Source organism: Ramularia collo-cygni, assembly GCF_900074925.1.
Source record: "Ramularia collo-cygni strain URUG2 genome assembly, contig: RCC_scaffold06, whole genome shotgun sequence".
In the NCBI taxonomy this organism is placed as follows: Eukaryota; Fungi; Ascomycota; class Dothideomycetes; order Mycosphaerellales; family Mycosphaerellaceae; genus Ramularia; species Ramularia collo-cygni.
Genome location: NW_019716260.1, coordinates 1,349,696 through 1,376,033, shown reverse-complemented (window position 1 = coordinate 1,376,033; position 26,338 = coordinate 1,349,696). Strand labels below are relative to the sequence as shown.

The 26,338-nt window shown below is 52.8% G+C and overlaps 10 protein-coding genes; 6 read left to right on the top strand and 4 right to left on the bottom strand.

Moving 5' to 3' along the window:
- Positions 1-280: 280 nt before the first annotated feature.
- On the bottom strand, positions 281-682 carry RCC_04888 (probable U6 snRNA-associated Sm-like protein LSm3; the record flags this gene model as incomplete). XM_023770164.1 has 3 exons in its annotated part: positions 281-315; positions 372-495; positions 557-682. The coding sequence occupies 3 exons, from the start codon at positions 680-682 to the stop codon at positions 281-283; spliced, it is 285 nt and encodes a 94-aa protein (XP_023625932.1).
- Positions 683-962: 280 nt separating this feature from the next.
- Positions 963-3,374, top strand: RCC_04887 (uncharacterized protein; the record flags this gene model as incomplete). Its single annotated transcript, XM_023770163.1, has 1 exon — positions 963-3,374. The coding sequence occupies one exon, from the start codon at positions 963-965 to the stop codon at positions 3,372-3,374; it is 2,412 nt and encodes an 803-aa protein (XP_023625931.1).
- A 704-nt stretch (positions 3,375-4,078) lies between these two features.
- Positions 4,079-6,211, top strand: RCC_04886 (related to Mg2 transporter protein, CorA-like; the record flags this gene model as incomplete). XM_023770162.1 has 2 exons in its annotated part: positions 4,079-5,449; positions 5,657-6,211. The coding sequence occupies 2 exons, from the start codon at positions 4,079-4,081 to the stop codon at positions 6,209-6,211; spliced, it is 1,926 nt and encodes a 641-aa protein (XP_023625930.1).
- A 974-nt stretch (positions 6,212-7,185) lies between these two features.
- On the bottom strand, positions 7,186-9,289 carry RCC_04885 (related to C6 finger domain protein; the record flags this gene model as incomplete). XM_023770161.1 has 2 exons in its annotated part: positions 7,186-8,394; positions 8,447-9,289. The coding sequence occupies 2 exons, from the start codon at positions 9,287-9,289 to the stop codon at positions 7,186-7,188; spliced, it is 2,052 nt and encodes a 683-aa protein (XP_023625929.1).
- A 2,758-nt stretch (positions 9,290-12,047) lies between these two features.
- On the top strand, positions 12,048-13,745 carry RCC_04884 (related to G2/mitotic-specific cyclin cdc13; the record flags this gene model as incomplete). The annotated part of the gene is made up of 1 exon (XM_023770160.1): positions 12,048-13,745. One exon carries the CDS (start codon positions 12,048-12,050, stop codon positions 13,743-13,745), a length of 1,698 nt encoding a protein of 565 aa, XP_023625928.1.
- Positions 13,746-14,885: 1,140 nt separating this feature from the next.
- On the top strand, positions 14,886-15,762 carry RCC_04883 (probable tetrahydroxynaphthalene reductase; the record flags this gene model as incomplete). XM_023770159.1 has 2 exons in its annotated part: positions 14,886-15,517; positions 15,573-15,762. The coding sequence occupies 2 exons, from the start codon at positions 14,886-14,888 to the stop codon at positions 15,760-15,762; spliced, it is 822 nt and encodes a 273-aa protein (XP_023625927.1).
- A 343-nt stretch (positions 15,763-16,105) lies between these two features.
- On the top strand, positions 16,106-16,961 carry RCC_04882 (uncharacterized protein; the record flags this gene model as incomplete). XM_023770158.1 has 4 exons in its annotated part: positions 16,106-16,117; positions 16,171-16,488; positions 16,549-16,874; positions 16,928-16,961. 4 exons carry the CDS (start codon positions 16,106-16,108, stop codon positions 16,959-16,961), a joined length of 690 nt encoding a protein of 229 aa, XP_023625926.1.
- Positions 16,962-18,413: 1,452 nt separating this feature from the next.
- RCC_04881 (related to glycerophosphoryl diester phosphodiesterase family protein) lies at positions 18,414-19,990 on the top strand (the record flags this gene model as incomplete). XM_023770157.1 has 6 exons in its annotated part: positions 18,414-18,441; positions 18,504-18,615; positions 18,665-18,815; positions 18,876-18,897; positions 18,950-19,722; positions 19,787-19,990. 6 exons carry the CDS (start codon positions 18,414-18,416, stop codon positions 19,988-19,990), a joined length of 1,290 nt encoding a protein of 429 aa, XP_023625925.1.
- A 292-nt stretch (positions 19,991-20,282) lies between these two features.
- RCC_04880 (related to cullins) lies at positions 20,283-23,035 on the bottom strand (the record flags this gene model as incomplete). XM_023770156.1 has 2 exons in its annotated part: positions 20,283-20,704; positions 20,752-23,035. 2 exons carry the CDS (start codon positions 23,033-23,035, stop codon positions 20,283-20,285), a joined length of 2,706 nt encoding a protein of 901 aa, XP_023625924.1.
- Positions 23,036-23,395: 360 nt separating this feature from the next.
- On the bottom strand, positions 23,396-26,116 carry RCC_04879 (uncharacterized protein; the record flags this gene model as incomplete). XM_023770155.1 has 2 exons in its annotated part: positions 23,396-25,888; positions 25,946-26,116. 2 exons carry the CDS (start codon positions 26,114-26,116, stop codon positions 23,396-23,398), a joined length of 2,664 nt encoding a protein of 887 aa, XP_023625923.1.
- Between the last annotated feature and the right edge of the window lie 222 nt (positions 26,117-26,338).

Here is a 26,338-nt window from a genome sequence, read left to right as displayed (position 1 = left end):
TTCAATACCAGCGCATGCTGAATTGATCTTCATTCGCGCCAGCTCTTTCCTGGCGTCGCGTTTATGTGCAGTAATACGCTTGAACTGATAATGAAAGCGCCCGACATTGGAAACTCGCCGGGCTTCTTGCCTCTGCGGAAGTCTCCCTGTATGATCGAACACTCCCTCTGTAGTGAGCTCTGTGGCCACTACGAGGTCTTCTTCCAATGTCCTTCGTTGCTGGTAGATCGTCTGCGTCTTCTGGACACGACCTGTGCTGTTCCCTCCCCAACAAGCACGCTCATTGCTGGGGCGAAATCAGGACGACGGAGTCTCCTAGAAACGTGTGAGCCGTTGCCCATGTCCCCATTTCTCTACCCGAACGTATTTACCTCTCACAAACAGCATCTCCGACTGCTTCTTGACGCTGCGCACATTTTCTTCATCCTCCTCGTCCACCATGTAGATGGTCTCGGTAACATCGCCTAGCACCAGATTGCAATGGTTGTCATATGCCTGCTCCACCAATCAGTACTCCAATCCTCTTCTCACCCCCCGCCCCATCGAATGCGCTCACGTGCAGACGGCCTTGGAGTTCGCGATCGCCTCGCAGCTTCACAAACACCGTTTCGTTGAGAGATAGGCGCACGAGATCGAGGGGCTCGTTGACGGGATTGCCGCCGGTATCGTCGTTATCGGCCATTGATCATGGAAGGTGGGGTGGAGGATGTAGTGGTGAGGATTGGTCGAAGATTCCAAGCACGTCCTGCACTGCGGGCAAGGTTCACTCACTTGACGTCTGGCGCGTTCTTGGCAAAGACGGGATCGGGGCAGGTCAAGCGAGAGGCCGACTGGCCGGGCCGCCATCAATACCTTACCTAGCTTCGAAGTCAGCTCGCGCCGGATGAACATCATTCCCGAACTTGTACCTCACACTACTTCTTCCCCATGGGGAAGCACGACACCAATACATCTGCCCGTACATGTCCTCTCTGCTGGCCCGACTGGGCCATCTGCAGGCGCGAAATGCAGCTCACTCGCTCAGGATCAATGGCAAGAAATCGACCCCCAACGAGGTCGGGTGCGTGGACTGCAGAGCGAAATGCCACGAAGCGTTGAGTCAGAGCCGAAGTTACGGCGACAATGGCTCGTCTCGGATGTTTTCGACGCAAAGACACAAACGAGCTGTACAAAAAGTCTCTACACCACCGTTTCGACATACACGGCAGCGGCGCGAGATACACCACACGGCAGCTTCCAGGGAGAGAAACGCTCATGATCCCAACGATCCCAACGATCCCAACGGCCTCAACGATGTATCCACTTTCCCTGTTTACCCCGCTCGGGATACGCGGCGAAGCAAACGAACCGAAAATACCACACGAGGCTCCAAAAATGCTCAGAGGTCGGACGAGGACGAGGACGTGAGCCTATGGGAGTCATTCGAGCGAGACTACGAACTAGACGAGGACAATGATCAAACCGAAAAGACCACGCGAGGCTCCAAAAATGCTCAGCGGTTGGACGAGGACGAGGACGTGAGCCTATGGGAGTCATTCGAGCGAGACTACGAAKTAGACGAGGACAATGATCGAACCGAAAAGACCACGCGAGGCTCCAGAAATGCTCAGCGGTTGGACGAGGACGAGGAATTGAGCCCATGGGAGTCATTCGAGCGAGACAACGAACTAAACAAGGACAATTATCAAACCGAGAGGAGACCAAATGCGTCTGCGACCCTTGCCTCCCTGAAGAGAGAAGGTGACAAGAGGCTGGATATCGACTACAGGACACGCCTTCCCTCTGCTCTCTTGCATGGTGAGGCAGACACGGTAGTGCGCTGTTTATTTGCTGCGGATCGGGACTTCGTCAAAGCCCTGCCAGCAGCAACCTTCAGTGAAATCATCCGCGTGCTTGAGCCACGAAACTTCATGTCCCCTCCGGCTGCTGTGCATTTCGATCTGAGTGCTRCCATGGCTCACAAGCTCCAAGTTGCTCCCATGCGCGAAGTTGCATACGAATATGCTTCGGTTTTGAAGGAGGCCGTTGGATTGCGGCGTGGAATTCGATTGACGCTGTCAGACTACAAATCCCTTCTCCGCAGTGCCCGTGATCTTGGGAATCAAAGGTTCTCACGCATGCTCTGGGATCACYTATTGATCGAGGAGCACAAACCTGACACGAAATGCTATAACCYTTACATGTCTTCTTTGTTGTGGAACGGCTTGCATTCGGCGGGCGCTCGCCAAAAGACTCGAGTGATTGACTTCAATATGGCAGCTCGGAAGAAGGAGACGCCAAAGCCCAACTTTCGCCATTATCGAGTCGGAGCAGGGGGTTTGCGGGAGGTCGCTATGTCAATCTTCAACGACATGCTCGCCAATGGCGTAATCGCGAATGAGGAGACCTTCCGCATCCTGATCACCGCAGCCTCACGGGAAGGCGACCTCGAAACCATGAAGTCCGTCCTCAAGAAGGTCTGGAATATCGATGTGGATGCTTTCCTTGCAGGCGAGGATGAGGCTACCATCACACCTAAATCTTTGCAACCAGACTCAGCTCTCTATCCGACCCCGCAGCTGCTTTTTACGATCGCGGATGCCTTTGGGAGCAACAACGACATTCCTTCTGCTCTTCGGACGGTCGATTTTGTCGCCCGCCACTATCAGCTTCCCATTACGCTTACGGTCTGGGAACGGCTCTTTGAGTGGACATTCGTCTTGGCCCTTGAGCGGATCGGGACCCACAGGAAGACTGGAAGTGATGCTGGGCAACTCCCTGGCGAAAGTGTGATGAGTCTTTACAACACCATGACGTCTGCTCCATATTATATCCAACCGACCATGGGAATGTACAATTATCTCATCAAAATCCTCTGGGAACAAGGCGAGAGTATGGAGATGTTAGAGCACATGCGGGAAGGACGGAAGCTTYACTCTCGAAATCGCCGTCACGCACGGAACCTGTGGTATGCCCTTGAACAATCGCTCGAACTCGAAAGCAATTCTCCGTTGCAACCTGATCGAGAAAAGCTTCGTCTTGAATACGAGGCGGCGGATCTTGTACGGAAACAGGGTTTGTTTCRGCTGAAGAGGTGGTTRAGATTGCTGTTGGCAAGCTCTAGATCTTCGGAAAACAACCACTTCGCATTTGATATACCTGGCATCTTGTGGGAGTGGCGGTCATGTGCACCTACAAAGGTGAGATATGAATTACCAACTGGGTTTCTTGAATTCAGCATTCGAACGTGGGAAGAAATGGCGAGCTATGCGATGTCGTCTTTTGCCCACAAGAGTAATCGGAGACACGCGCTGAAGAAGGTGGAGAGGTATATTGGTGATAGATGGATTGTGGGTGAGGTTCGCCCGGCGAAGAGGTTACTGCCGAGGAAGTAGGATGGCCTCAATGCAGATGTCCATATGTTGTACAGCTACATTAATTCACGCGTATGCCCGCAGCAGAAGTTATCAGAAGTGCTCGCGTTATGATGTCTATTCACGTCRGACTTACATGCCCAAAGTCAGCCGACGTTTGATACGTCTGAGTGGGATAAAGCTGTGGATAGCGTATTCTTCTTCCATTCCATGCTGGAGGTATATGGAAATACACGTGCCTATGCACCCTACAAGTACCTACTTCTACCTACCTACCTTACATAGGTACCTTACCTGTGAACCTGGAAGCTTTCCCTGAGCTAACCAAAAGTCTACGCCGGAGTTGTTCCGCAGCAGCATGAGCGGCCCCACCTTCGAAACAAGCTTTCCATCAAGCTTTCTTCGACCAGCATCACTAGCTTGGCTATTCCTCGAAGTTTCACATTCGTCAGCGACTGCCATCCGACATCCAATATCACTTCTGCCTCCTAAGCGCTATCCTATTCCGCATACTCCCGCAGGTCCCTAGTACAGTGGCTATTCCAGGCCACATCGCTCATGAGTATCCCGGGCATCCTTTTATATCATCTACACCGCAGCCGTGCAAGGTCCATCCCTGCCTCGGCAACTCCGATTCGCCATCTTTACTCCGTAAAGCTTTGCAGCAAGTTTCCATACCACCAAGAACAGGGCCAGACACAGCCAGATCCAGGTCGCGCACAGATATGACCACAGTCCGGGACTTTGAGAGTCGCAGTCGTGGCCGTGCGCCGACAATAACAACCCAGCACACCGACGACGAGGGTAGGCCGCAGTCCCCGGTAGCCGTCGACCATCCTGATCTTGATCGGCGGGGGAGTATAACCAGCCATCTCTCTGTACAGGGCTCCATACGTCATCGCAAGCCTTCGAGGTCAAATACGGTCCACACATATCCGCCACCCTATCAAGAAGTGCAATCTGGGTCCGATATCTACGCTCCAGGCGCCGAACCAGGCATTGACACTGGAGCCTCCGACGAGAACATCCCTCCCCACATCACAAACCTCAAAGAAGTTTGCGACATCAAAATCATCGATTTCTCAGACAAAGCTGTGACGCATCAGGAGGCTGACAACGACTCTCTTGCTTCCTTTCTCGATATTCCTCGGACCGAAGACCTGCCATGCCGTTGGATTTCCATCAATGGACTGAGTTGGGATGTTATCCGCGTGGTCGGAAACAAGTACGGGCTTCATCGTCTTGCCATCGAGGATCTGACTCATACCAAGACTCGTACAAAAGTTGACTGGTATGCGGACCAAGCTTTCATCGTTCTTACCTTGCAGAAGCTAGTGCGACTACACCAACATAGGGGTAAGAACGAAAAGTGTAGTTGCGATGCTCTGACCGAAGATGAAAGTGAGATGATCGAGGAGAAGTTTCACGACAGAGATCGCTACCGACGGAGATGGTGGCACTGGACGAAGAAGAAGAAGCCTTCTTCCGATGTGCTGCCTCGATATCTCGATCAAAATCGAGATGGTAAGCTTGACGAGTTCGTCAGTGCCCATAGTAGTGCATCGGACAATTCGCCCGTCAAGCGTATACGCACCCTCCACCGCTACGAAAGCGCTCAGATTCCAGAACATACAGCATGGATGGAGCGCCACAGTGCACTCACGGAGGACGATCTCGCTGTAGGAGTGGAGCAAGTGTCGATGTTCCTCCTGGCCGACAACTGTGTCATTTCATTCTTCGAAAACTCCGCAGAGGATGTGGAAGAGCCTTTACTAAGGCGTCTGGACAGTCCAGCAACGATGCTTCGAAGAAGTTGCGATGCCTCCCTACTCACACAAGCCATTATTGATGCCATCGTGGATTTGTCAATCCCTGTCAAAGACGCTTACAACAAATGCCGAAAGGAGCTGCAAATCGACGCCATGACAAATCCCAACATCCGTACCTCTCGCGCTCTGCATATCTTTGGGGAGGAGATTGATATGCTGCAAAACCTCTTCAAGCCTATCGTGCACCTCGTTAACGCCCTCCGCGATCACAACTCCGAGCCACAACCGCCGCCTTCGGCGGCCATTCCGACCCCAGCAACTACACCCGTAAGTCAGATAGAAGGGCAGGAAGCAGATGCTGTTTGGCTGCCACATAGCATTGCATCTACCTAGGTTTAGTTTGCTGGAAAAGGCTGAGGCCATAAGATGATCTTTCAGCCAGCCAAAGTCCACTTCAGCCTGAAAAGGCAGACTTTCCTGTCTAAACCATTCGTTGTCTTAAATATCTGCTAACACTTTCTACTCATTGTCTAGCTACCAGAAGAGACCCCGAACCCACCGGAGTATTATGCTCCCAGACCCGCCAGATCAGCACGCGACCGACAAGGCGTCCCGGCCACCCAACGCAAGCTCTCCGACTTTCGTCGCATCGCAAAGACACGTGCGGAATCAGCAGTCAGCGTGACAATATCGCCACTGGCACACACCTACTTCGGCGACGTCCTCGATCACTGTATCACAATGATATCCGCTCTCGAGCAAATGGACGCCAGCGCGAACAACATCTCCACCCTAATCTTCAACACTGTTGGTGCAAAGACCAATAACTTCATGATGATCCTCGCCGTCGTCACTGTATTCTTCGCACCGTTGACCTTTATCTCTGGTTATTTCGGAATGAACTTTTCCAGTGGCGCAGGCTTGGCGCATCCGTTCGCGTTCTTTTGGGTTGTTGCCGCGCCGAGCTTGGTCGGGTTCATGTTGTTGGTCTTTGGGTTTATGCTGTGGGACAACATTCGAGATTTCCTCAACAGGAGGGGTGTGAAAGCGAGATGGGCGAAGCCAGGGAAGAGACCTAGGAAGATTTGAGGCGGAGTGTACCTATCTTGGACTCCCTCTTTTGCGCAGCGATGGAGTGATGGCGTTCAAGCGAGAGCGATACAGACATGGGATGTATATCGAAGCGAGAGCGAAAGCGACATGGCCATGGCATGCCTAGTGCATATTCTTCATAGCCAGAGCGAGGAAGAGCGAGGTTCTCTATCGCGGACTTGACATTGTTCGGCTTCATCAGAGTGAAGCTTCATAGCGTGTTTGCTCGTCGAGCCTATTTTATCCCCAAGCAGATGGGATTTGGAACGTATAGGGGCTAATGCGGCCGCTCCAGAAGACTCTCCAGTGAAATGTTACTCGAATGTCATGGGCAAGAATGAATTCAACGTGTAAACACCTCATCTCTCTTCTATAGGACTTCGTTACTGAGAGGTATGTACATTCCTCAAATATTGAATGCAACTTCTAGTAATACATGTATTGGCCTGCAATCTGACAACAGGGGACAGTATTATAATGAAAGAATTGATGGAACCACGGAGTACATGTAGCTTTGATTCACAAGCGATTTGATTGGGTCACTACTAGTTTCATTGAAGCCATGGAACTCGAACATGTTCCTGTCCTGTGCCTTGTGCCTTGTGCCTGAACCACTACTGCAAATCAGACACGTGCATCAATCGTTCTAGCGATTTGCGTCTAGTCGTAGAAGATCACATGGCAACAGTTTCATTTCGGCTTTTGCAACTTCGTACACATTTCATTACGATCACCCAAAAGGCAAACGAAACTTCCCCAATTGACGCCGAGCGAGATAGGCGGTAATGAACAACGAAATTCATATCGTCATGAAAAGGCGTCCTCCGGCGAGCTCTCCACTTTCCCCTTTCATCCTTTTATTCATCTTTTTTTTTCCCATCGTCCGCTGGAAGGAGGCCATCATCATAATCCGAGCTCGTTGAGAGTGCGCGTGTATAGATCAGTCGTTCCTCGCAGCTTGGTGCTCCAGCTCATCGCTTCCTTTTCTTATCTTTGGCCAAACTGGCTGGAGCCAGATAAAAATTGGCCGGGGCGATCATGCCAAGCTGAGATTGTGTCTGTTGTGGCGGCGGCGTGTCATCTTCGTCGCCAACACTACCGTCTGCCTTTTTAATGGTAACGCCCATGTGCCGGCCGTATCGACCCTTGCGTCCGTTTCCCTCGTCTTCGCTGACACAGCCATCGGCACCAATGCCGGCATCCTTGCAACGGCCACATGGCCGCTGCCTGTCACAGCCCTTCTTGCTCTTACGGCAGCGCTGACAGCGCGGCTTGGATGACAAGTCCTCTTCATCGGCACCGAGATGATGCTGAAAGGCAATGGTCGACGAAATTGAAGCCTTGCGAGACTGCGGCGGCAGCGATGCAGGCGACATAGGCACCGTTGGATGGGTGTGGACATGACCGTTCGCCAAGGAAGGCTTCTTCGCCTTCGAAATTGACAAAGCCCGGGGCTTGCCAGGCTTACCCATCGCAACACTTCCATTGCGAGCCTTGTGCTTTGGTTTGCTCAATTTACGGTGACCGACGTCGCCCTGCAGACCATCGCACTCGCCGTGAAAGGTACCGTCACGGAGATCTTCATACTCTTCACCGCTTGTCCCATCGCTGGGCAGCTCATTTGCAGTGCGCTGCTTCTTTCTTTGCGGCCCGGCATCCTCAAAAGCAGGAACAGCGGGAATTCCAGAATTATCATCCTCCTCTTCCCCGTCCTCTTCGTCCGAAGATGCTGCTTCGGCCTTGCCGCTCAGCGCGTCGTCAACGGTTGACGTTGATGTGCGTCCATGGGAGAACGCTAATGGATCGCCAAGTCGCATGAGTTGCAGTGCCACGTCCTCGTCTGAAATGACACTTCCAATCGTGGGGTCTGGGGTCGGGAGGATGCCTCCGGTGGAGTTGCGATTTGACGTGTGACTACCACCACTGACACGCCCTCCTCGCAATTGCCTCGACTGTGGCGGGAAACCGCTCTGATATGGGTTCCCAGGAAAGGGCGGCAAAGCATATCCGAAGCCATGATTGTAGCTTTGCGGTGAAGGCATTGCCTGATTGTATGCAAATGTATGCTGGTTCGCATTGCCATATGGCGATGCATTCAGCGGACCTGCCCGACGCTGTGGCGAGATCGAAGATGTAGATGCATTCATAGGCACCTGTGGAGGCACAAAAAGAGGAAGTTCCTATGAGATGTTAGAATTTGTCATGGTGCGGGTCGAGGCCACGACATCTTACCGAACTCTCGAATGCCCTCTTGCGCCTACCGCCCTCGACAATGTTGTCGACGGTGATCTCGGCCTTGATCTCCTCCGCTTTGGAGCGGCGTGAGCTTGTTACCGAGCCATTGTCGTTATTATCGCTGCTATAGCCCTCATGGTCTCCCGTGACGCTATTGTCCTTGCTCTTCATTTTCTGCGACCGCGATCTGTGACCTGGAGCTGCCGACAYACTACGTCGACCAGTATCAGACTGAGGAGACACACTACGAATTCCTGCAGATCGAACGGCAGACCTGGACGGCGAATGGACTGGCGGGCGCATTTCGAACGGTGCGCCGAGGGCAGCCTTCTTGGGCGACACCGAGTCACGGGCGCGTTCGCTGGGAGGTGGGAGCGGTATGGTCCTAACAAGTACCGTCATGTCGTTGTCAAAATTGTCCCACGCAGCAATGATGCTGATGCCCTCCCAAGTCTCGAAGCTCACGCCATAGTCGTATAATCCGTAAAAGTTGCGAACCGAGGCAATGATGGAGTCGGTGTTGTCGTGAGGCGATATCATGACTCTCATTGGTAGGCGTGCCTGGATCCGAGCATCTTGTTGACCTATGAGCTGGAAAAGTACATGTTTCTGGTCCTTTTTGGCCGGTGAGTTTCGAGGGTGTGCGGCAGCAGCAGCAGCAGCAGCAGCGCCGCCACCTTTGAGTTGTCGCTGGTTGTTGTTTGTACCAGGCCTCGTGTTGTGTTGTAAGTCATGGGCTGAGTGTCCATGGCGGGTTGCGTATTGGTGGTTCTGCTTYCTGCTATCGTCCACGCCATCGGCTTCCTGCTGCCCAGCAGACAACATGCTCGAGAGCTCCATACCGCAAGTTTTATGGTCTACCGGCCTTTCGACAAGGTATACGGGTGTGTTGAACGGGTTGTGGGAGCAAAGCGGTGCAGTAAAAGTGGTGCGGTGCAACCTCGTCGTCGTCGGCGCAAAGTCCCGCTGGTGCGGTGGGAAGGGATCCCAATGTCGACGGTAAGCACGCTGCGCTCTGCATGTGAATGTCAGATGTCGTTCTTCGGCAAGTACAGAAGCGCAATGCAAAGCAAGATGAGCGCAACGTTGTCTGCTGGACAATACGCTCGCCAACAAGCCCAGACCGCCGGCGGCGAGATATGGTATATTGAGGCCGTAGTGGTCATTCTCGGCTCTGGTGAGAACTCACCAGTGATGTCTGAGTATCGTGGGACGTACTGCGCGTTTTGTGATGGAGATCGTTAAGTCGGGTTGAAGACCTCGCCGTCGACAATGAGCCGGGGCAATGCCAGCGAGAAGGTATGGAACGCCGACAAGCGGGAGACGACAGTGCGTAAGCAAGAATCGAGGATGAAGAGGCAAGAAGAGAAAGAAGCGCACGGCGACCGAATCCACTGACTGCCTTGTCAGGTCGACTGTGGTGTCGGTGTCCAGAGGAGGAGAAGAATGGAAGTGGAATAGCGGGTCTTTGCGCAGCACCCCCATGCTCATGATTGAGCACGAGCACGTTCACAACGCTCAACCACAAGGTTACAACTCATCACTGAAACAATCTAGCCAAAGTGCCACTCAGTAGATGCGCTCACTCTGTCAATTCAATCTGATCATAGAACACTSGTCGAAAGACCGTTCAGTCGTGGTCTATCCTGTCCATGTTTCCAGATGCCGCCCGCTTAGAATATTGGCATACTACCCACCACAAAGAAAGTGAGTTCCAGCCCACCCATTCCCTCACATTATATTACAGATTCGACAAGCAGCGCCTCCAGCTCACTCGGGCGATTAAGAGCACGTATCGTGCTCGCCATCAAGGTTGGTCATTCGATGCGCTGCTTGAGCCATCAAGAGGATTCAAGTGCGTAGTTGACGATCGCAGCGATGTGATTGGAGCGCAACGTGGGAGTGTTGCAACTCCAGCATTCTGCGGCTAAGAGCGAAGACTCAATTGGCGCTGCATCACGATGCGCCCAAGCGGTATCGCTTCGCTCAGACTGTGCTGTTTCCTGGCTTTCGTATTTTCTCTGTCCCGCCACCAATGCGGTATGCGAGCGCATGTCAGCTAATGGTGTCGCGAAACTGCGGAGGAGTCAGATGTTCCACGGCCTTGCGATCCAAGCCGAAGTGCTCTCACAAGTGAGGGCAGCTTTGAGAGGTCGCACGCAGCCCTCCCGAAGCATGCTTGCGCTTGCGCCAGCTTCCTCCGGAGGGAGATTGACGAGCAGGGCGATGCTTCGTTGCGTGAGGGTGCCGCAGAAGCTTTCTCTTTCTCGTTCTCGAGATTCGCAGACAACGTCACTCAGTCTCGTGGCACGAGCGGCATATCTTTCCATTGGCAATGCATGTGAGTAGCGCAAAGCCACGCAGATTCGACATGCAGGCCGAAGACGGCGCGATGTAGTCCTCGGGCTTCCTCCCAAGCTGCATTAGAATCAATTGTACCTTGTTGAGGGCGGGGGTCTCGAGCGCGGCTGCTATCATGCCGCTCGCCGAGTGGGTTTCGTGAGCGGCAAAGCCTTTCTCGTCCGTTGGCTGCCGATGCTCGACCAGGGCATCTCCCGCGAGCATCGCTGAGGGTAGGTGCACACCGCCACCGGATCGCTGCAGCAACAAGTCGAAGACGGTGTAAGTGTTGTAAAGGGTGGAGTGCCAAAGTGCATTTGTCCGGTCACGAGATTTCGCGTACCCTCGTGCGGCCCAGCGCGACGAGACGGCAATTATGCCACGGTGCACGTTAGGAGTTCTATCGCGGGCTGGTGACGGCAGAGCCGACCCAAATATTCACATTATGCTCGAAGGGTATATAGCTTGGGTTGCATCGATATTTGAGAGAGTAAAATTGCGCAAATACTGTCGTTTGGGCGTTTCATCGTAATTCGAGCCGAAACTGATGTCCTCGGGTGGACGCGAGGTGATGTTGTGGTTCGCGAAGCTTTTGTTTACTCGATCTGTTATGATTGAGCTTAATAATTTGATTAGGCCGATCGCCGTTGCGCTTGCACGCTTGCTTTATGATTGTTCCACTTCCCATCATTGACATTGCTCCCGACGCAGCACCACCACCACCGAGCAGCGATATTGTCGGAGTGTAGCGCCAGCCAGGCCGGGGATCATCGAGCTGCCATCGCGTCGCGATAGGGAATCCAGAAACCGCGCGACCGATCGACTACCGCGCCGCGAGCCCTCGACAACAACAGCACCGGGACAGCCAGCGAGCTTCACCACGACGCCGGGGAGCTGCAGAAACAAGACRGACATCATCCCCAGGAACATCAGGCAACACGCGCTCAGTCCGTCACCATGGACGCGAAGGTCAGTCTACATCCCTTCCATCGCCGCCCTCATTCCCCCATCCTCCTCCTCCTCCTCAGCGAGTGCACCTCCACTCCGCAGCCCTGAACCATGTCATTCTCTTCAACTTCACATKCCTCTCGTGCATCTGCTAGCATTCGTCCCGTCCGATCAATTCCTCTCCTTCGCGTGACTCCATCAGTTGTGGTGGACAATGTTGAGACCCATCCAACTTCCACCTGCTTCCATCCCAGTCTGCTGCAGCTGCACTCGACAAGCCTGCCTCAACTCTAGATTCCCTCCAATCAACATGTCGCTGACCACAATGCCGTTGCAGCCACAGAGACCGCAGACGCGCGCGGTGCGCATATACGATGAAAACACGCTGCCGAATGCCGCCCTCCTTGGCAAGACCTTGCATTCGCGCACGAAATCGACTTCGTGTCTCAACTCTCAGCTTCCTAAGAAGGCGCTGGCCGAGAACACGCGTAACTTCAACCTGAAGGTCGCGCCGAAGGACGACTCGGAGATTGGCAAGGCATCGCCAGGGAAGTTCAGCTACGTGAAGGAGCATGCACAAACACAAGCAGCACAAGCCGCGCCGTTGACACGGCCTGCCGTGCGGCCACTCGGAGTCAAGAGTGGTTCGGTCCTGAACGCACAGCCGGCTGCCATCGAAACGAGAAAGATCCTTCCCAAGAAGAGGCAAGTGCTGCGGGACCCAGTCGTTCCCCAGCAGCCCGCGGTCAGCGTCGAGAAGGCTATCCACCCAGAAGTCGAACCGCTTCCCATTGCTGGAAACCTGGCCGTCCAGCACCACCAGGAGATCCACATGACCGAGAATGTTCCCATCAAACAAGAGCCGGCAACACGCGAGCCATGCATCACAGAGCAGCCACAACTCCTTAATAGCACGCACATCAGCGAGGTCCAAATACATGTTCCCAAATCCGAGGTCAACAGTGCCATTTACGAACAATATCTTGAGGGCGATTACGAGGACGAGCTTGACCCCGAGTACAACACCACCGCCGGCTCCTTTGGCGACATCACCAGCGACTTCGCTACCGTCACCACCGTGCTCAATCCAGCCAACAACAAGAAGGCACTGGCCGAGATTGCCGATGCTAAGCTGCACGTCGACGCTACCCGGACACAGGAGGATGTCGAGGACGAGCAGTGGGACACATCCATGGTGGCCGAGTACGGCGATGAGATCTTCGATTACATGCGTGACTTGGAGACCCGCATGCGACCARATGCGCGGTATATGGACCAGCAGACAGAGATCCAATGGTCGATGCGCGGCGTGCTCATGGACTGGGTCGTTCAAGTGCATCAGCGCTTCAACCTGTTGCCCGAGACTCTGTTCCTCACCGCAAATTATATCGATAGATTTCTCTCGGTCAAGGTTGTCTCGCTTGGCAAGCTGCAGCTAGTCGGCGCCACTGCGATATTTGTTGCAGCCAAGTACGAGGAGGTYAACTGCCCGACCATCGCCGAGATCATCTACATGGTCGACAATGGCTACACCGCGGATGAGCTGCTCAAGGCAGAGCGATTCATGCTCAGCATGTTGCAATTCGAAATGGGTTGGCCAGGTCCAATGAGTTTCCTCCGCCGGATCAGCAAGGCTGACGATTACGATCTCGAGACGCGCACATTGGCCAAGTACTTCCTCGAGGTCACCATCATGGATGAACGATTCGTAGGCTGCAAGCCGAGCTTCCTGGCCGCCGGTGCTCACTGCATGGCTCGCCTCATGCTGCGCAAGGGTACCTGGAGCAAGGCGCACGTCTACTACTCGAACTATACCTACGCACAGTTGCATCGAGTGCTTAAGGGAATTCACTCCTGCTGCATTGAGGCTCAGAAGCACCACAACGCGGTCTTCGACAAGTACACCGACAAGCGCTACAAGCGTGCTTCGACCTTTGTCTCTGTGGAAATGGAGAAGGGGTTCCAGCTGCCAGGTCTTCCAGTCAGCTCTGGATTCTGGCAGCAATAGAAGACAGCGCCTCCAGCATTTCGTATCGGTCAGTCATCCCTCCATGGGCCGTGCCTTCCATTCAGTTGCTGACGTACACCAGTTCTTTTACTTGCTTGTCTCCACACTCACTATGGAAACAGACTTTCTGGCCGCTTCCTTCGGCCTGATCGTCGGTTGTCCCTGGGTGATTTGGGAGGCAATTTCTCTGGCGCATCAATGGACACGACTGCGACGATGACGATGACACGAAAACTTACACTTAAACCCAGCTTCTGCAGCAGCAGCAAAGCCCCTCTTTGCATGGACACAGCTTTCTCTTTGTTTGTTTTGGTGCTAATCCCCCTTCCTTCATTCTGCGACGGTAGGAGGACGGCGGGGCGTGCCACAGTTTTGAGCAGAGTGCGATTCGGACGATAGGCGTCGACGATGTGGAGGCAACATCAATTGGTCGAGCTATCAATGGGATTCTCGGACACCACTGTCAATGGAAGATGGCATGGGTTGTAATAATGGCAGGCAGCGAGCGGGGAGTACAAGGCGTTTTCTCCTCCAACGGAGCTCAAAGGCGACTCCGTCATTCATGGGATTTTGGGCGGCAATGGCGTTCAGTGCCACCAGTTACACCAAGGTTCTGGCAGTAAAGATCGAGAGAGATCCCAAAAGAAACTTGATTTTGAACCATCTTCTTCATGTCACCTTGGATGTTGTCGTTGCTGCGAATCAAGCAGAGCTGCTGGTTGTCATGATGGCTATTTTGGGTCTGTGTATCTTGAACAGAGCTCGCGTCTTCGGCTCTGCGTTGATGACTTGCCCTGGCAACCGACCACTCTGTTTTGTGCAACGGGGGCCGTTTCAATTCTCCGAGAGCTGATCTCTGCGCAAACGTTGCGTGCACATGTATGTCAGGCTGGTGTCGGAAGACTTCTTCGGTTCCCCTCTCGGGATGACGACTCACCAACGGCTTCGTTCACCTGCAATGGTGTTGGCTGGGGGGTGGTATGCATAACGGTGAGCACCAGTCCGGGACAATAAAAAGACACTCGCTTCTGTCTCTCTTTTTATTGTCATCTTGCTTTCATCGTTCGTATCTGTCAACTATACATCCACCGGATTCCTTCTACTCGATCAAACCACCAACAAGAAGAACATATCCACATCATGGCTCAGTCACAACAGCCTGTTCTTGTTCAGAGCGCGTCCCTCCATGGAAAAGTTGCTCTCATCACCGGAGCCGGGCGCGGCATTGGTAGAGGATGTGCCATTGAGCTCGGCAAGCGTGGCTGCAGCGTCGTGGTAAACTATGCCAACAGCAAGGAGTCCGCAGACGAAGTATGTAAGATCATCGAAGACAGTGGTACCGGTGCCAAAGCCATCAGCATTCAGGCAGACGTCAGCAAAAAGGCAGAGATTGAGCGACTATTCGAGGAGACCAAGAAACATTTTGGCAAAATCGATATTGTAATGAGCAACAGCGGGACCGAATCCTGGGACAAGASCGAGGAGATTAGTGAGGAAAAGTACGATCATGTCTTTAACCTGAACGCTCGCGCACAATTCTTTGTGGGCCAGGCAGCGTGGAAGTATCTGGAGGACAATGGCAGATTGATCCTGATGAGCTCCATCGCGGCTGGGTTGTTGGGCGTCAAGGATCATGTCTTGTACAATGCATCGAAGATGGCTGTGATTGGAATGATCAAGGGCTTCGCGACAGACTTTGGTGCGAGGGGAATCACAGTCAACGGTGTTGCTCCAGGGGGTATCAAGTCGGACATGTTCACCCAGAACGCATGGTATGTTTGCAGGAGTCCAGTGTAACATCTGAAGTGAAATGCTAACTTTTGCTAGGCATTACATTCCAGGCGGTACTCCCGAGTGGCCAGCAGACAAGATTGAGAACCTGATGGCAGAGCACTGTCCGTTGAAGAGGTGCGCAACTCCAGAGGACGTTGCTCGCGTGGTAGCTTTCCTGTCCTCCGACGACGGTGGATGGGTAAATGGACAAGTCATCACCATCTCCGGTGGATCTTCCCAGTAGATCGATACGCCTTGAGAACAGCTCTGCGGGATGATGGGAGATGCCGGGTATAGGCAGGGGAACTCGTTGGAATAGATGTATGTTAGCATAGCACAGCGTTACAGCGCGTTCTTGGTATTCACGCCTGAAAGGCGTTTTATGGGTTGCATTCCCATCTCAACTTGAATATCATATGTGATTGAGGTTGTGGGTTTCATGTTGATGGAAGAAAGGTGAAGCTGTTCAAGCTCCTGATGGCCGATCTCGGAGATGTCCTTGCCAAAGCACTGACGTGCTCCACCTACTTTACCTTCCTAAGACCAATATCAACGACCTCACAGTGAATGCAAATGACCAAGTGAAGATGCACATTCTCGTAAGACACCGTGACGTCAGTAATGTTTATTCAAATCACTCACAACAAGACAGGTCACAAACGACGATGGCCCGCCCTCGAATCTGGCATCTCCCTACATTCTACCTTTCGTGAATGCTTTGGAGAAGGCAGGTCACACCGTCTCGGTCATCGTTCCAGATAGCCAGAAATCTTGGATCGGAAAAGCGCACATCGTTGGCCAAGATGTCCGAGCATCTTTCTATTGGCCACCCTCCAAGAATCCAAGCGAGCATTCGGATTCTGTGTCGGTTGGTGACAATGGCAAATATCCCTGGGTCCTGCTCAACTCCACTCCGGCGGGATGCTCTCAGATTGGACTGAGCTATTTCTTCCAAGATCGTGAAAAGATTGTATGTATCCTTGCCGCCTCTATGTTTCGATCCACGCAACATCTCTGACAAGAACATCAGGACTTGGTCATTTCCGGCCCCAACTATGGCCGCAACAGTACGGCGGTCTTTGCCCTCTCCTCTGGAACATTAGGCGCGGCTCTCGAAGCTTCCCACTGCGGATACAAAGCTATAGCGCTATCATTCGCCTTCTTCGACCGGATTAATGATCCGGTGGTGGTAGAAGAAAGTTGTCTACAAGCCGTGCGGGTGTCTGAATACCTCTACAAAAACGCCACCTGGAATCCTGCGCAGCTCTACTCGGTCAACGTGCCTGTAAAGAAGGGCGTGTCCGATTCCCGTGTGAGATGGACGAAGATGCTCCAGAATCAGTGGAAGCAAGGAGCGTGCTTCCAGGAGATTAGCTCCTCTGCAAGCGTCGATGACCCAGCTCATGAAGAGGCACAATTGAGAAAGCAGGAGTCACGGGGTGATGGTGRTGCAGAGGAGGATAGCGGGACGACCACTCCGGCAAATAAGTGGGCTCACAGACATTTCAAGTGGGCTCCTCGGTTCACGGACGTCTACGAGAGCGTGGAGAAGTACGGACCAGGAAGCGATGGCTGGAGTGTCAAGGAAGGAGAGACCAGCATCACTGCATTGATGGCTAATTTCATGCACGMTCCAGGATTCGATGGTGAAGTCAAGCTCTGACGTGGAGTCGTGCGAGCAGACAACGAACGAGTTGAGAAGGCATGTAGAATTTAACTTTCGTTCGACAGGCTATACTTCTCAAATCGTCCACTTTGGCTTCATATTGAAGTGTTGCACTCTTGAGGCAGAGTTCGTCTGTCTTGTTCATACCCATCGATATGAACCACCTCGATGGAGCGAGGAAGCAGGCTATGCAGCTGAAACGAGGGCAAATCCAGCCGAAATTCAAAGCTGATGAAAGTTGGGAACATAGCTAGCTTGCACACCGCCATGCCAACTGAGTCTGATGGAGACGGTCTCGTATCATGCAGCTCGTCTGCCTCTGGGTGCTGGTGTAGGCAATATGGCTGGCTGCTTCTGAGGTGCAGATTTTTGAGTATCGAGATTGACCCGTGTTGTTTTTCGTGACTTGAGAAGAATACTGTCTATGGATTCCAAACCATGGATCTCGGGGTGTCCATGTTCGATTGAACACGATTCATTCAAGACCTATATTGAGCCTACACGGAGGAAGCCACCTCTGTCGGTGCTCGCATGGGGAACAGTCAACTACCTTCACCATCGCCAGTAAACACTACCCCAACCCTAACCCTACAGTCAGGTTTGAAAGATCAACCGAGGTTTCAGGACACCGAAGCAGATAAAGCCAAACAAGATCTAAAAGACCCACCACTCTACTGCTCTGTCCCTAGGCGACTGTAGCTGTCTATGCGAATGGCGTTTTTGAAGACCCACGACTTTGGCATCAATGACCTCAATCAACCTCCGATCGTGCACGTGGGAAACAAACTCATTGCCGAGCACCGGTGCCCAGACGTCCTAAACCTATATCGGCGCAACTCCATGCACGCTCAAAGTTAGAACGGCGCTGGCCACCTTGGCAATGACCAGGCCTCCCCAACCCTCGATTAATTAACCTCGCAACGCAGCGAATCTGATCACCCACGTGCAGAGAGCTAAGTAGTAAACGATGGTCGGAGCCCTGCAGGAACGAGTAGCTCCGAGCTGCGCACTGGGTACAAAGACGCGGTTGAGCTCCGCTCGCTCGCGTCTTTCGCCTTCCGACCTCCTCTTCGTTTGCTTGCGTGTGTTGGAACCGAGATAAGAATAGCGAGAGGGTGCCTGTCTCTTATCTTGTGTGGGTCGTACAGGAATCGTTTAAACCAAGAGGAAAAGTAGGCAGCGAGAGCTTTTCCGCAGCTATGCATTTCTCGACTTTGCACATTGTGTGCATGGCACTGGGCTTCAAGTTTGTGGCTGGTATGTTATAGGTATGGATAGACGGGCCAGCGAGCTTTGGCTGATCAGTACATCGTTTCCAGCTGCACCTACGCCGACATGGGGATCATTTGGAGAATGGTGGAAGCACAGGAATGATTGGGGTAACGAGGTGCCATTGAGGCCTGCTGGTCTCAATGTGCAGGTTGGTCCTAGGTGAGATAATACAAGTGCTGGGTACTGAACGGCATTCTGACTTAGGTAGGCCGTACTACCTCGTCGACAACATGGATGAAGGTCCCTTGAAAGAACGATTGGAATCGTGCAAAGAAGGACCTTTCTCCACCTCGAGCTTTTCCGTCTCGCACAGAGGTGCCGCCCTGATGTTTCCAGAGCATAGCAAGGAAGGGTATGAGGTTTGTCACACACCACTGAGTCAACCTCTCTTCTTACCAGGCATCTAACCTTTCCTTTAGGCTGCCATAAGAATGGGTGCTGGTAAGTCTAGCGTATGGTAGTCACCAGGACCACGATCTAACGCACCACACAGGAATCATCGAATGTGATGTTTCTTTTACCTCTGACCGCGAACTTGTTTGCCGCCACAGCAATTGTGATCTTCACTATACCACCGACATCCTCGCACATCCAGAGCTAGCTGCCAAGTGCTCCGAGCCATTCGTACCATACAACAACGTCACGGGTGAAGAAGCATCTGCTAAATGCTGCACCAGCGATATCACACTCGCAGAGTTCAAAAGCTTGTGCGCCGAGATGGAGGCCACGACAATGTCTGCAGTGAACGTGACCGACGGGACGAACAGAGGCAGAACCGGCACCACTCCAGACTGGCGAACGAACATGTACTCATACCAGTGTGCCGAAACCATGTCATTGAAAGAGCAGATCGCCCTCGTCGACGGATACGGACTGAACTTTACCGCTGAAGCCAAAGTCCCTGAGATCGAGCTTCCATTCCAGGGGAACTACACTCAAAGAGACTTCGCACAGCAAGTTGTGGACACCTTCAAGGACGCGAACATCGATCCCTCTCGCGTATGGCTGCAGTCATTCACGCCAGAGGACATCTTCCAATGGATTGAGAACGACCCCGAATTTGGCGAACAGGCCGTATATCTTGATGAGCGCGCGGACTTGACCACTGAAGGCTACGAGAACGCAGTCGCGTCTCTTCCGGATCTCGCAGCTCGTGGTGTCAAGATCATCGCCCCTTCAATCTGGCAGCTCATCACTGCCAACAACGAGACGCAAAAGATTGTACCATCTTCGTACGCTATTGCGGCTCGGGAAGCTGGGTTAGATGTAAGTCACTCCAGCTCCCAACCGCACTCATATAGGTAGACCTTGCTAATACCATATCGCATAGATCATCACATGGAGCTTCGAAAGATCAGGCCCGCTGGAGGAAGGCGGTGGATACTACTTCAGCGGTGTCAACCATTTGATCAACAACGACGGCGATGAGTTTACCGTGATGGACGTTATCGCTCGGCAAGTCAAGGCTATCAAGATCTTCAGCGATTGGCCTGGTACAGCTACTTACTACGCCAACTGCTTTGGCCTCGCATAGCGATCAAGAGAAGCAGAAATTTACCTACTTGTACATATCTTCTTCAGTGACACTTTGTGATGTCTTCAGCTCCAAATCGCTAAGTATGTGTGATCTTGATGCCTTGAGTCCGGTACGTCTTGGCAGACCTCGGTAGAGAAGAGGCCGTTGAATGTCAATGTTCCATGTAGAAGGCGCAACGGGCGCTTGCACGCTTCTCTTAGTGAGCCATGTACTGCGAATACGTCCCTCAAGATTCCTGCGTGCTTTATGTTCATCAAGTCATACATCTTCTTCGTCGCTTCTCCACGCTCTATGCCATGTATGAGTACATGTTACCATCCTCTCGCTCCATGTAGTCCTTCTCAATCAGTCGATCAATATTCTTCTTGATATCCCCAACGCCCAACACACCGCGACTCATAGTCGCCTTGATGACTTCAGCCACCAACTCTTGATGCGAAATTGTCTTTCGGCTCTTCATGATTCGTACAATCGCAGCCTGGCATTCAAAGTTTCGATCTTCAGCAACACGCATGTGTGTCTCCTTGTTCTCTTCCTTTGTCTCCTTGAGTTGCACCTGGTTGATCTTTACACGATATTTGGCATGATGGAAGTCGGTGTTGATGGAGAATGTRTCGGTGTCGTTGACCTCTCTCCCCTTGGGATGCTTGGTAAGTGGTCGGAGCTTGGCGCAGGCCAACGATTGAAGTGTTCGTTTGACTTCAGGTTCGGCTAGGGCAAGTTAGTGATGGAATCAATCGAAAATGTAATGTACTTACGCAGGCCAGTCTCCGACAGAATGTGCGAATATGAGATCTGATCATTGTCACCCACGCCATTGAACAGAAGCAGCACAATGGCTTGGAAGCTCGAGACGACAAGCTCTTTACTACCGTTCTTAAAAGTAGCTTTCATTTGGCAGTGTGCAAGCGCATGTTTCCAGTCCAGTTTTCGGCYAGTGTGTTTGCTCTTGTAGTGCAGCTCAAAGTCATCTATGGCGCGTTTAATATTCGCAGGGATGATGACGGGAACATCGGGGTAGGTTGGCCATGCTGCCGCTGACAGAATGTTGACGCTAAGATCAACCTTCTTGCCCTTCTCATATCCACCACGCTCTTCAAGACGCTTTTTATAAGACTGCATTTCCTCACGGGCCAGCTCCACATCCTTGAACATCTGCTCCAGGTTCTGTGTGAAGCCACTACCGCATTCTGTCTTGAGACGCGTGAGCATGCTACGCTCAGCGTCCGCAGAGGCGCTTCGTGCCATGAGTAATCGTCGAGCCAAATCTTTCTTGTAAAAAGCCTCGAATATGGCCTTGCCTTGTACGAAACGGAAAAGATCCAGGACCTGATCCAATTGAATATTGATCTCCGCATCCTCGTCCACTTCTCCATCCTCGTTATCGTCCTCAGGGGCTGGCTGAAGCGCTGTGATGCTGGAGGATCGTCTTGCTGTGAGAGCCTGAGGTATCGCCTTTGCACCACCACGTAAAAGCTGATCAACGTATTTGGCAATCATCTCACCAACTTTGGTGTTGTCGGTACCCCACGTTGCATCTCCCTTCTTCGTCTTGTTGATAAAGGTCGCGAAGCTCTCCCTGATACCGTGACCAAGGCCTTCGTCCCGTTGGAAAGCCGTTCTCYACAGGTTATCCAGTCTACGCTTGAGTGCAAGCAGATGTACTACCATGTTTTCTGTCTCCTCGGGTTGATTGGAGAATACAATGCTGGTGCCTTGAGTGTCAACCCATTTATCGAACGCAGGTCGAAGTTTACCGCCGATTCTCCGTCGCTTCAACAGCGAGTATAAAGCGGTCAAATCCGATACGGCGTCTTTGTCGAGTAGCGGGCCCAGAGCGTCAAGATCCGTTAGATCGGCCTCCTTTCGCTCAACAAGATGATGCTCAAGCAAGGTAAGTAGTTCTCTCCTCGTACTACTGTCGAGATCAAATTCTTCGCACCGTGCCAACTCCCTGCTGATGAAGCCCTCAGCCAGCGCGACGTACTCTGGCACGCTCTTTTCGCTGATAATCTCATCGGACCAGTCCGATACGTATTGCTGAGTGACACCCAAGAACTGCGGTTCGAAAGATGATGTGTATGTAGATAGCGCATGAAGCATGTCGACAGACTGTCGGAAGAGGTCCTTGTCGAGAGATTGGGCCTCTGTGCGATCTGCCAGGACGAGATCGCAGATGCCATCTACGATTTTGAGCTTCAAGGCGCTATCATTGAAGACAGTTTCGCGGAAGAGCTGCGGCGTGAACTGGTCGAGTGTCGGCTTGCTCGACGATAGAAGATATGAACGATCCATGAAGAAGAAGATGGCCCTTATTGTACTCATGTGCTCTGACCAACGTGCCCATTCTGCGAGCACAGCCTTGAGAACAGAGACATTCTCCAATTCCACCTTTTGCAGCAACGATGCACGTACTTCTCGCTCAATGTGGGCCCTGCACCTGCCGTCCAGTCTGGAGAACAACGTGGAAGCACCACCCTGCCTGCAGACATTCTCCACACCTCGGTACAAGTCCTCCTTGCTGAAGCCATCCTGTCTATCGTTGAAGATGAGTGCCAAAGCTTCATCAAGTTGTGCCCAGATCTTCTCCAGGTAGGCTTTGCCGTCCCAACTAGTGTTCGTTTTGAGGTTCTTAACCACCAGCTTCTTTGCTCCGGTGTGGGGATTGAGCCCAGCAGGCCTCATGGGCATCTTCCGTGCGTGCGGCGATGCTGGAGACGAGCCATTGGTCAAGTCCACAACATGACTTCCATTCGTCGCCGGCGAGCGAGATGTGAAGCTATACATGCCGCGGGGAGGTGCAGGTGGCGGCGGCGGCGCTGAGCTGGCAAACTTGTGACGCTTCCCACACGGCGAAGGGTGTTCGATGGGTGACTTTTGATGGCCAGCCAGCAGCTCGGGCAGCTTCTGATTCTGGTCGGCGGGTGTCGTGCTTGCGCCTGCAGCGGATTGCATGCTGCTTCGCTTTCGCTTGCGGTCGGTGGTTGGAGATCTCCGCTCTTCTGCTTCCGATGCCCGCGGGACACGGGAAGGCGAACTCATGTGCCTGGCAATCAGACAGATGTTGAAGATGCTGAGATGCGCAAAGTTACACCGCAGCCTGCACGATGCAAGTCTACAGCACAACGTGCTTGTCAAAGCTACGGAGTACGGATGGCTCCCACGGCGATAAGCTCCACTTTCATCCGAGCTAGTGCCGTGAGGTGAAGTCATCCATGGTCACAGCAAACCGGGGTCTGGAGGAGCGTTCTTCACTGTGATCTGTTATGGTGTGTAAAAGAGGGCTGCACTCATATCGAGCAACAATGGCTCGGAACAGCTGATTGAGAGATCAATGTTTTGAAGGGATTATCGAGGAACTGGTCAAATTTATGAGAAGTCTTCCATCGCCAACTTCCCACACTAGAATCTAATCTGCTCGAATGAATATTTCCCAACACTCCGACTCTTCTTCTCCGCCATCGCAATCCTACTACTTTTCTTCTCCTTTGCGTTGCCCAATGTCGGCGGGTCGAACCGCCCTCCCAGCGGCATATGGATATTTTCTGGTGCTACAACAGTTTGTAGCTCCTCGTGTCTCTTGCGCTTTCCCAGCGAAGTAGGCTCCACCGACCCGGCAGTCTTACTAAGCTCGGTGATGCAGCTGTCAAGCTGGGCGTCGATGAAGAGTCCCTCAAGCACGGCACTCAGTTCAAGTCTCAAAGTCTGAACGAGATCTGAGGTCCCTTCTGCATCGCTGCTGRGACCAATGAGCCATCCACTCAAACCGATGGCGTCAATGGCAGAGCTGAGCAGCGTCGCGATGACTCTGATGGCCTCGTTGCGTGGGGAGACTTCTTGAGCCTGATCCACCGCGCCTCTGAAGGTCGAGACGGTATCATCTTCAGGATCGACGTAGAGTTTCGTCCAACCCCCATCGATGAGCTCGAGGCGAAGAATCGCGATGAAGAAGAGAGTGTCTTGCTGTGACCACATGGATCGCATTGTCTTCGACATTTCCTTTTGCGGGAATCCGGAAAGCCGAGCGAGGAGGACGCGAAAGGCTTCGCTGCGAATGGTGACGCCCAAAGTCAGCATTTCCTCGGCTACATTGCGCTGTGCTTCGGCAGCCTCGAGTTCGACTTGGAATCGACTCTCATCGTCGAGGTCGTTCATTGAAATGTCGGAGTTGCCGTTAAGTTGTAGTTGTGCAACGTATTCCGGGTTCCTCTCCTCGAAGGATTCCATGAGGATTTTGAGACCTTGCACAACTTCTGAAATGTCCCAGTGCGCGTCAAGAGTGATCAACTCGCACATTAGAATGAAGTTGCTGTCGACCTCGCTGATGGCAGACATGATGTCCCCAGCTGCCACGATAGGTCGATTGGCATCGTTGGAATCGTTAGGCAACGCCTGTTGAAGATGTTCGGCATTCAAGTATCCGCTCATGGTGAACCAGCGAAGTATGTTCCTTGAGTTGATCTTCAGCTCCAGCTTCCGCCCCGAACCGTCCTCTTTCCACCCAAACKTTCGACTCAGAATGTAGTTACTTTTCTTGGGATCCAAATGCTGAGGATCGTAGGCATGAGGAGGTAGGTCCCACAATTCGTATGTCTCACCGGCAGAGCCGTTGGTCAGAGCAGGAATACCGTCTCCGACAGCCTTGCCGACCTTGACAACCTTGCTCGCGACGAAATCTTCCAGGCCTGCAATGTCGCCAGCTGTAATGAACGCATCTACTATGCCTTTCCACTCATCCCATTTGGCTTGCTTCTTGACACTTGTGAGTGAAATATCTGTGACATTGGCATCTGCGGAAGCCTTTCCCTTTCCTAGCACTTCTGCGAGGAGAGGACCCGCCGACCTTGAATGCTTTGCGTCACCCAACTCGCCGAGCTGGATGGCGACAAGTTCAGACCCTTGCAAGGTTACGCACAAGCTCGAGTCGGTAAAGTTGGCAACGATAGCCAACGGATCGTCCTTTGGTGACAAAGAGAGCGATCCCAGAACGGAGCCGAATTTAGTGTCATGAACCGCGATCCGATCGGAGGAGATGGCAACCACGCTCGCGGCAGACAGTCGGGCAAAAGTGTTGATGCCTGGATGACCTTTCTTCCCCAGGTCGAATGCTATCTTTGGGGTGGTAGCGGAAAGATCGTACGCGATTAATCGTTGACGTAGAAGCTGGTAGAGCATGCCAGACGCCGCGTGCAACTCGTAGCGAGCACGCTCGTCGCTGGCCGCTGCTCGCGAAGACAATTCGAAAGTCAGGACCTCCTCCAAAGGTGAGCGACTGCTTTGCAACGTCTCACCAACAACGTTTCGTAGTGCGTAAATCCGGACTCGTCTCGCCGTCCCTATCCGCAAGGTTTGGCAGAGTATCAGAGGTGCGTTGTGTGAAGCTCCAGTATTGCCCGGGTCGAGCACGGCGAGAACATCCTCCCGATTCTTGAGCAGGCCTCTCCGGGCGGTTTCGAAGTCTACGACGGCGGAGAGCTCAACGTCGACGTCGGCTTCACTCGCGGTATGTTCCCATCTCACGCTTGTCAGGTCGCCGCTGACGCAATCAATGTCACCGCCCTGGTAAAAGACGAGCACGCCCGACTTGCTGGCATCGTTCTCCTGCCCATCACCCACCTGAACCACTTCAAACCCAGCCACGTCCCTATGCCGAAGCTTTCGCTCTCGCCTCGCAGGTGCCCGTGGTTCACGCTCTTCGGTGTGCGGTTTGCCCAATTCTTCGGTGAAGGTAATCAATCGCGCTTTGGTCGATGCTACACCGTCGCGGACTGCCAGGTATGTGCGACGCTGAGGTTGTTGGGGTTTCATTCGTTTGCAGTAAATGGAACAGGGCGGTGCGGCGAGATATGTCTGTGGTGGAAGCGCATAGGAGCTGACGGTGCTATGAGTTTGAATCTGAGAGACACGATCATCAGCATGTGTTTTTCTGCTTCACCACCTCATTCTCCTTACGTTGTAGATGTTGATGCTCTCGCCGTCGACACCCGCAACAACTTCATGTCTTTTTCTCTTCCTCGAGCCGGAAATGCTGTGTACTGGAGCCGCAAAACTCCGTCCATTCTCTGCATCGAACGGTGCCGGTAAGGAGGCAATGGTGCCGTACATCTCGATTCCTCGCGACATTGTGAATATTCAATGCCCGGAGGAAAGTCTGCGTTTAATCAAACTTCTGCAGCTGATCGAGCAGAAGAAGTTTAGAAGTTTGACATTTTGGTTCCGAACTAGCCGAGAAGCCCTAAATTGACTCCACCTGCCGACGGAACCGATCCGATGAATCGCGTACCGCCGCGTCTACCTCCGGCCACTTCGACGCGTTTTCGAGGCAGACTAAGATGTCCACACGGC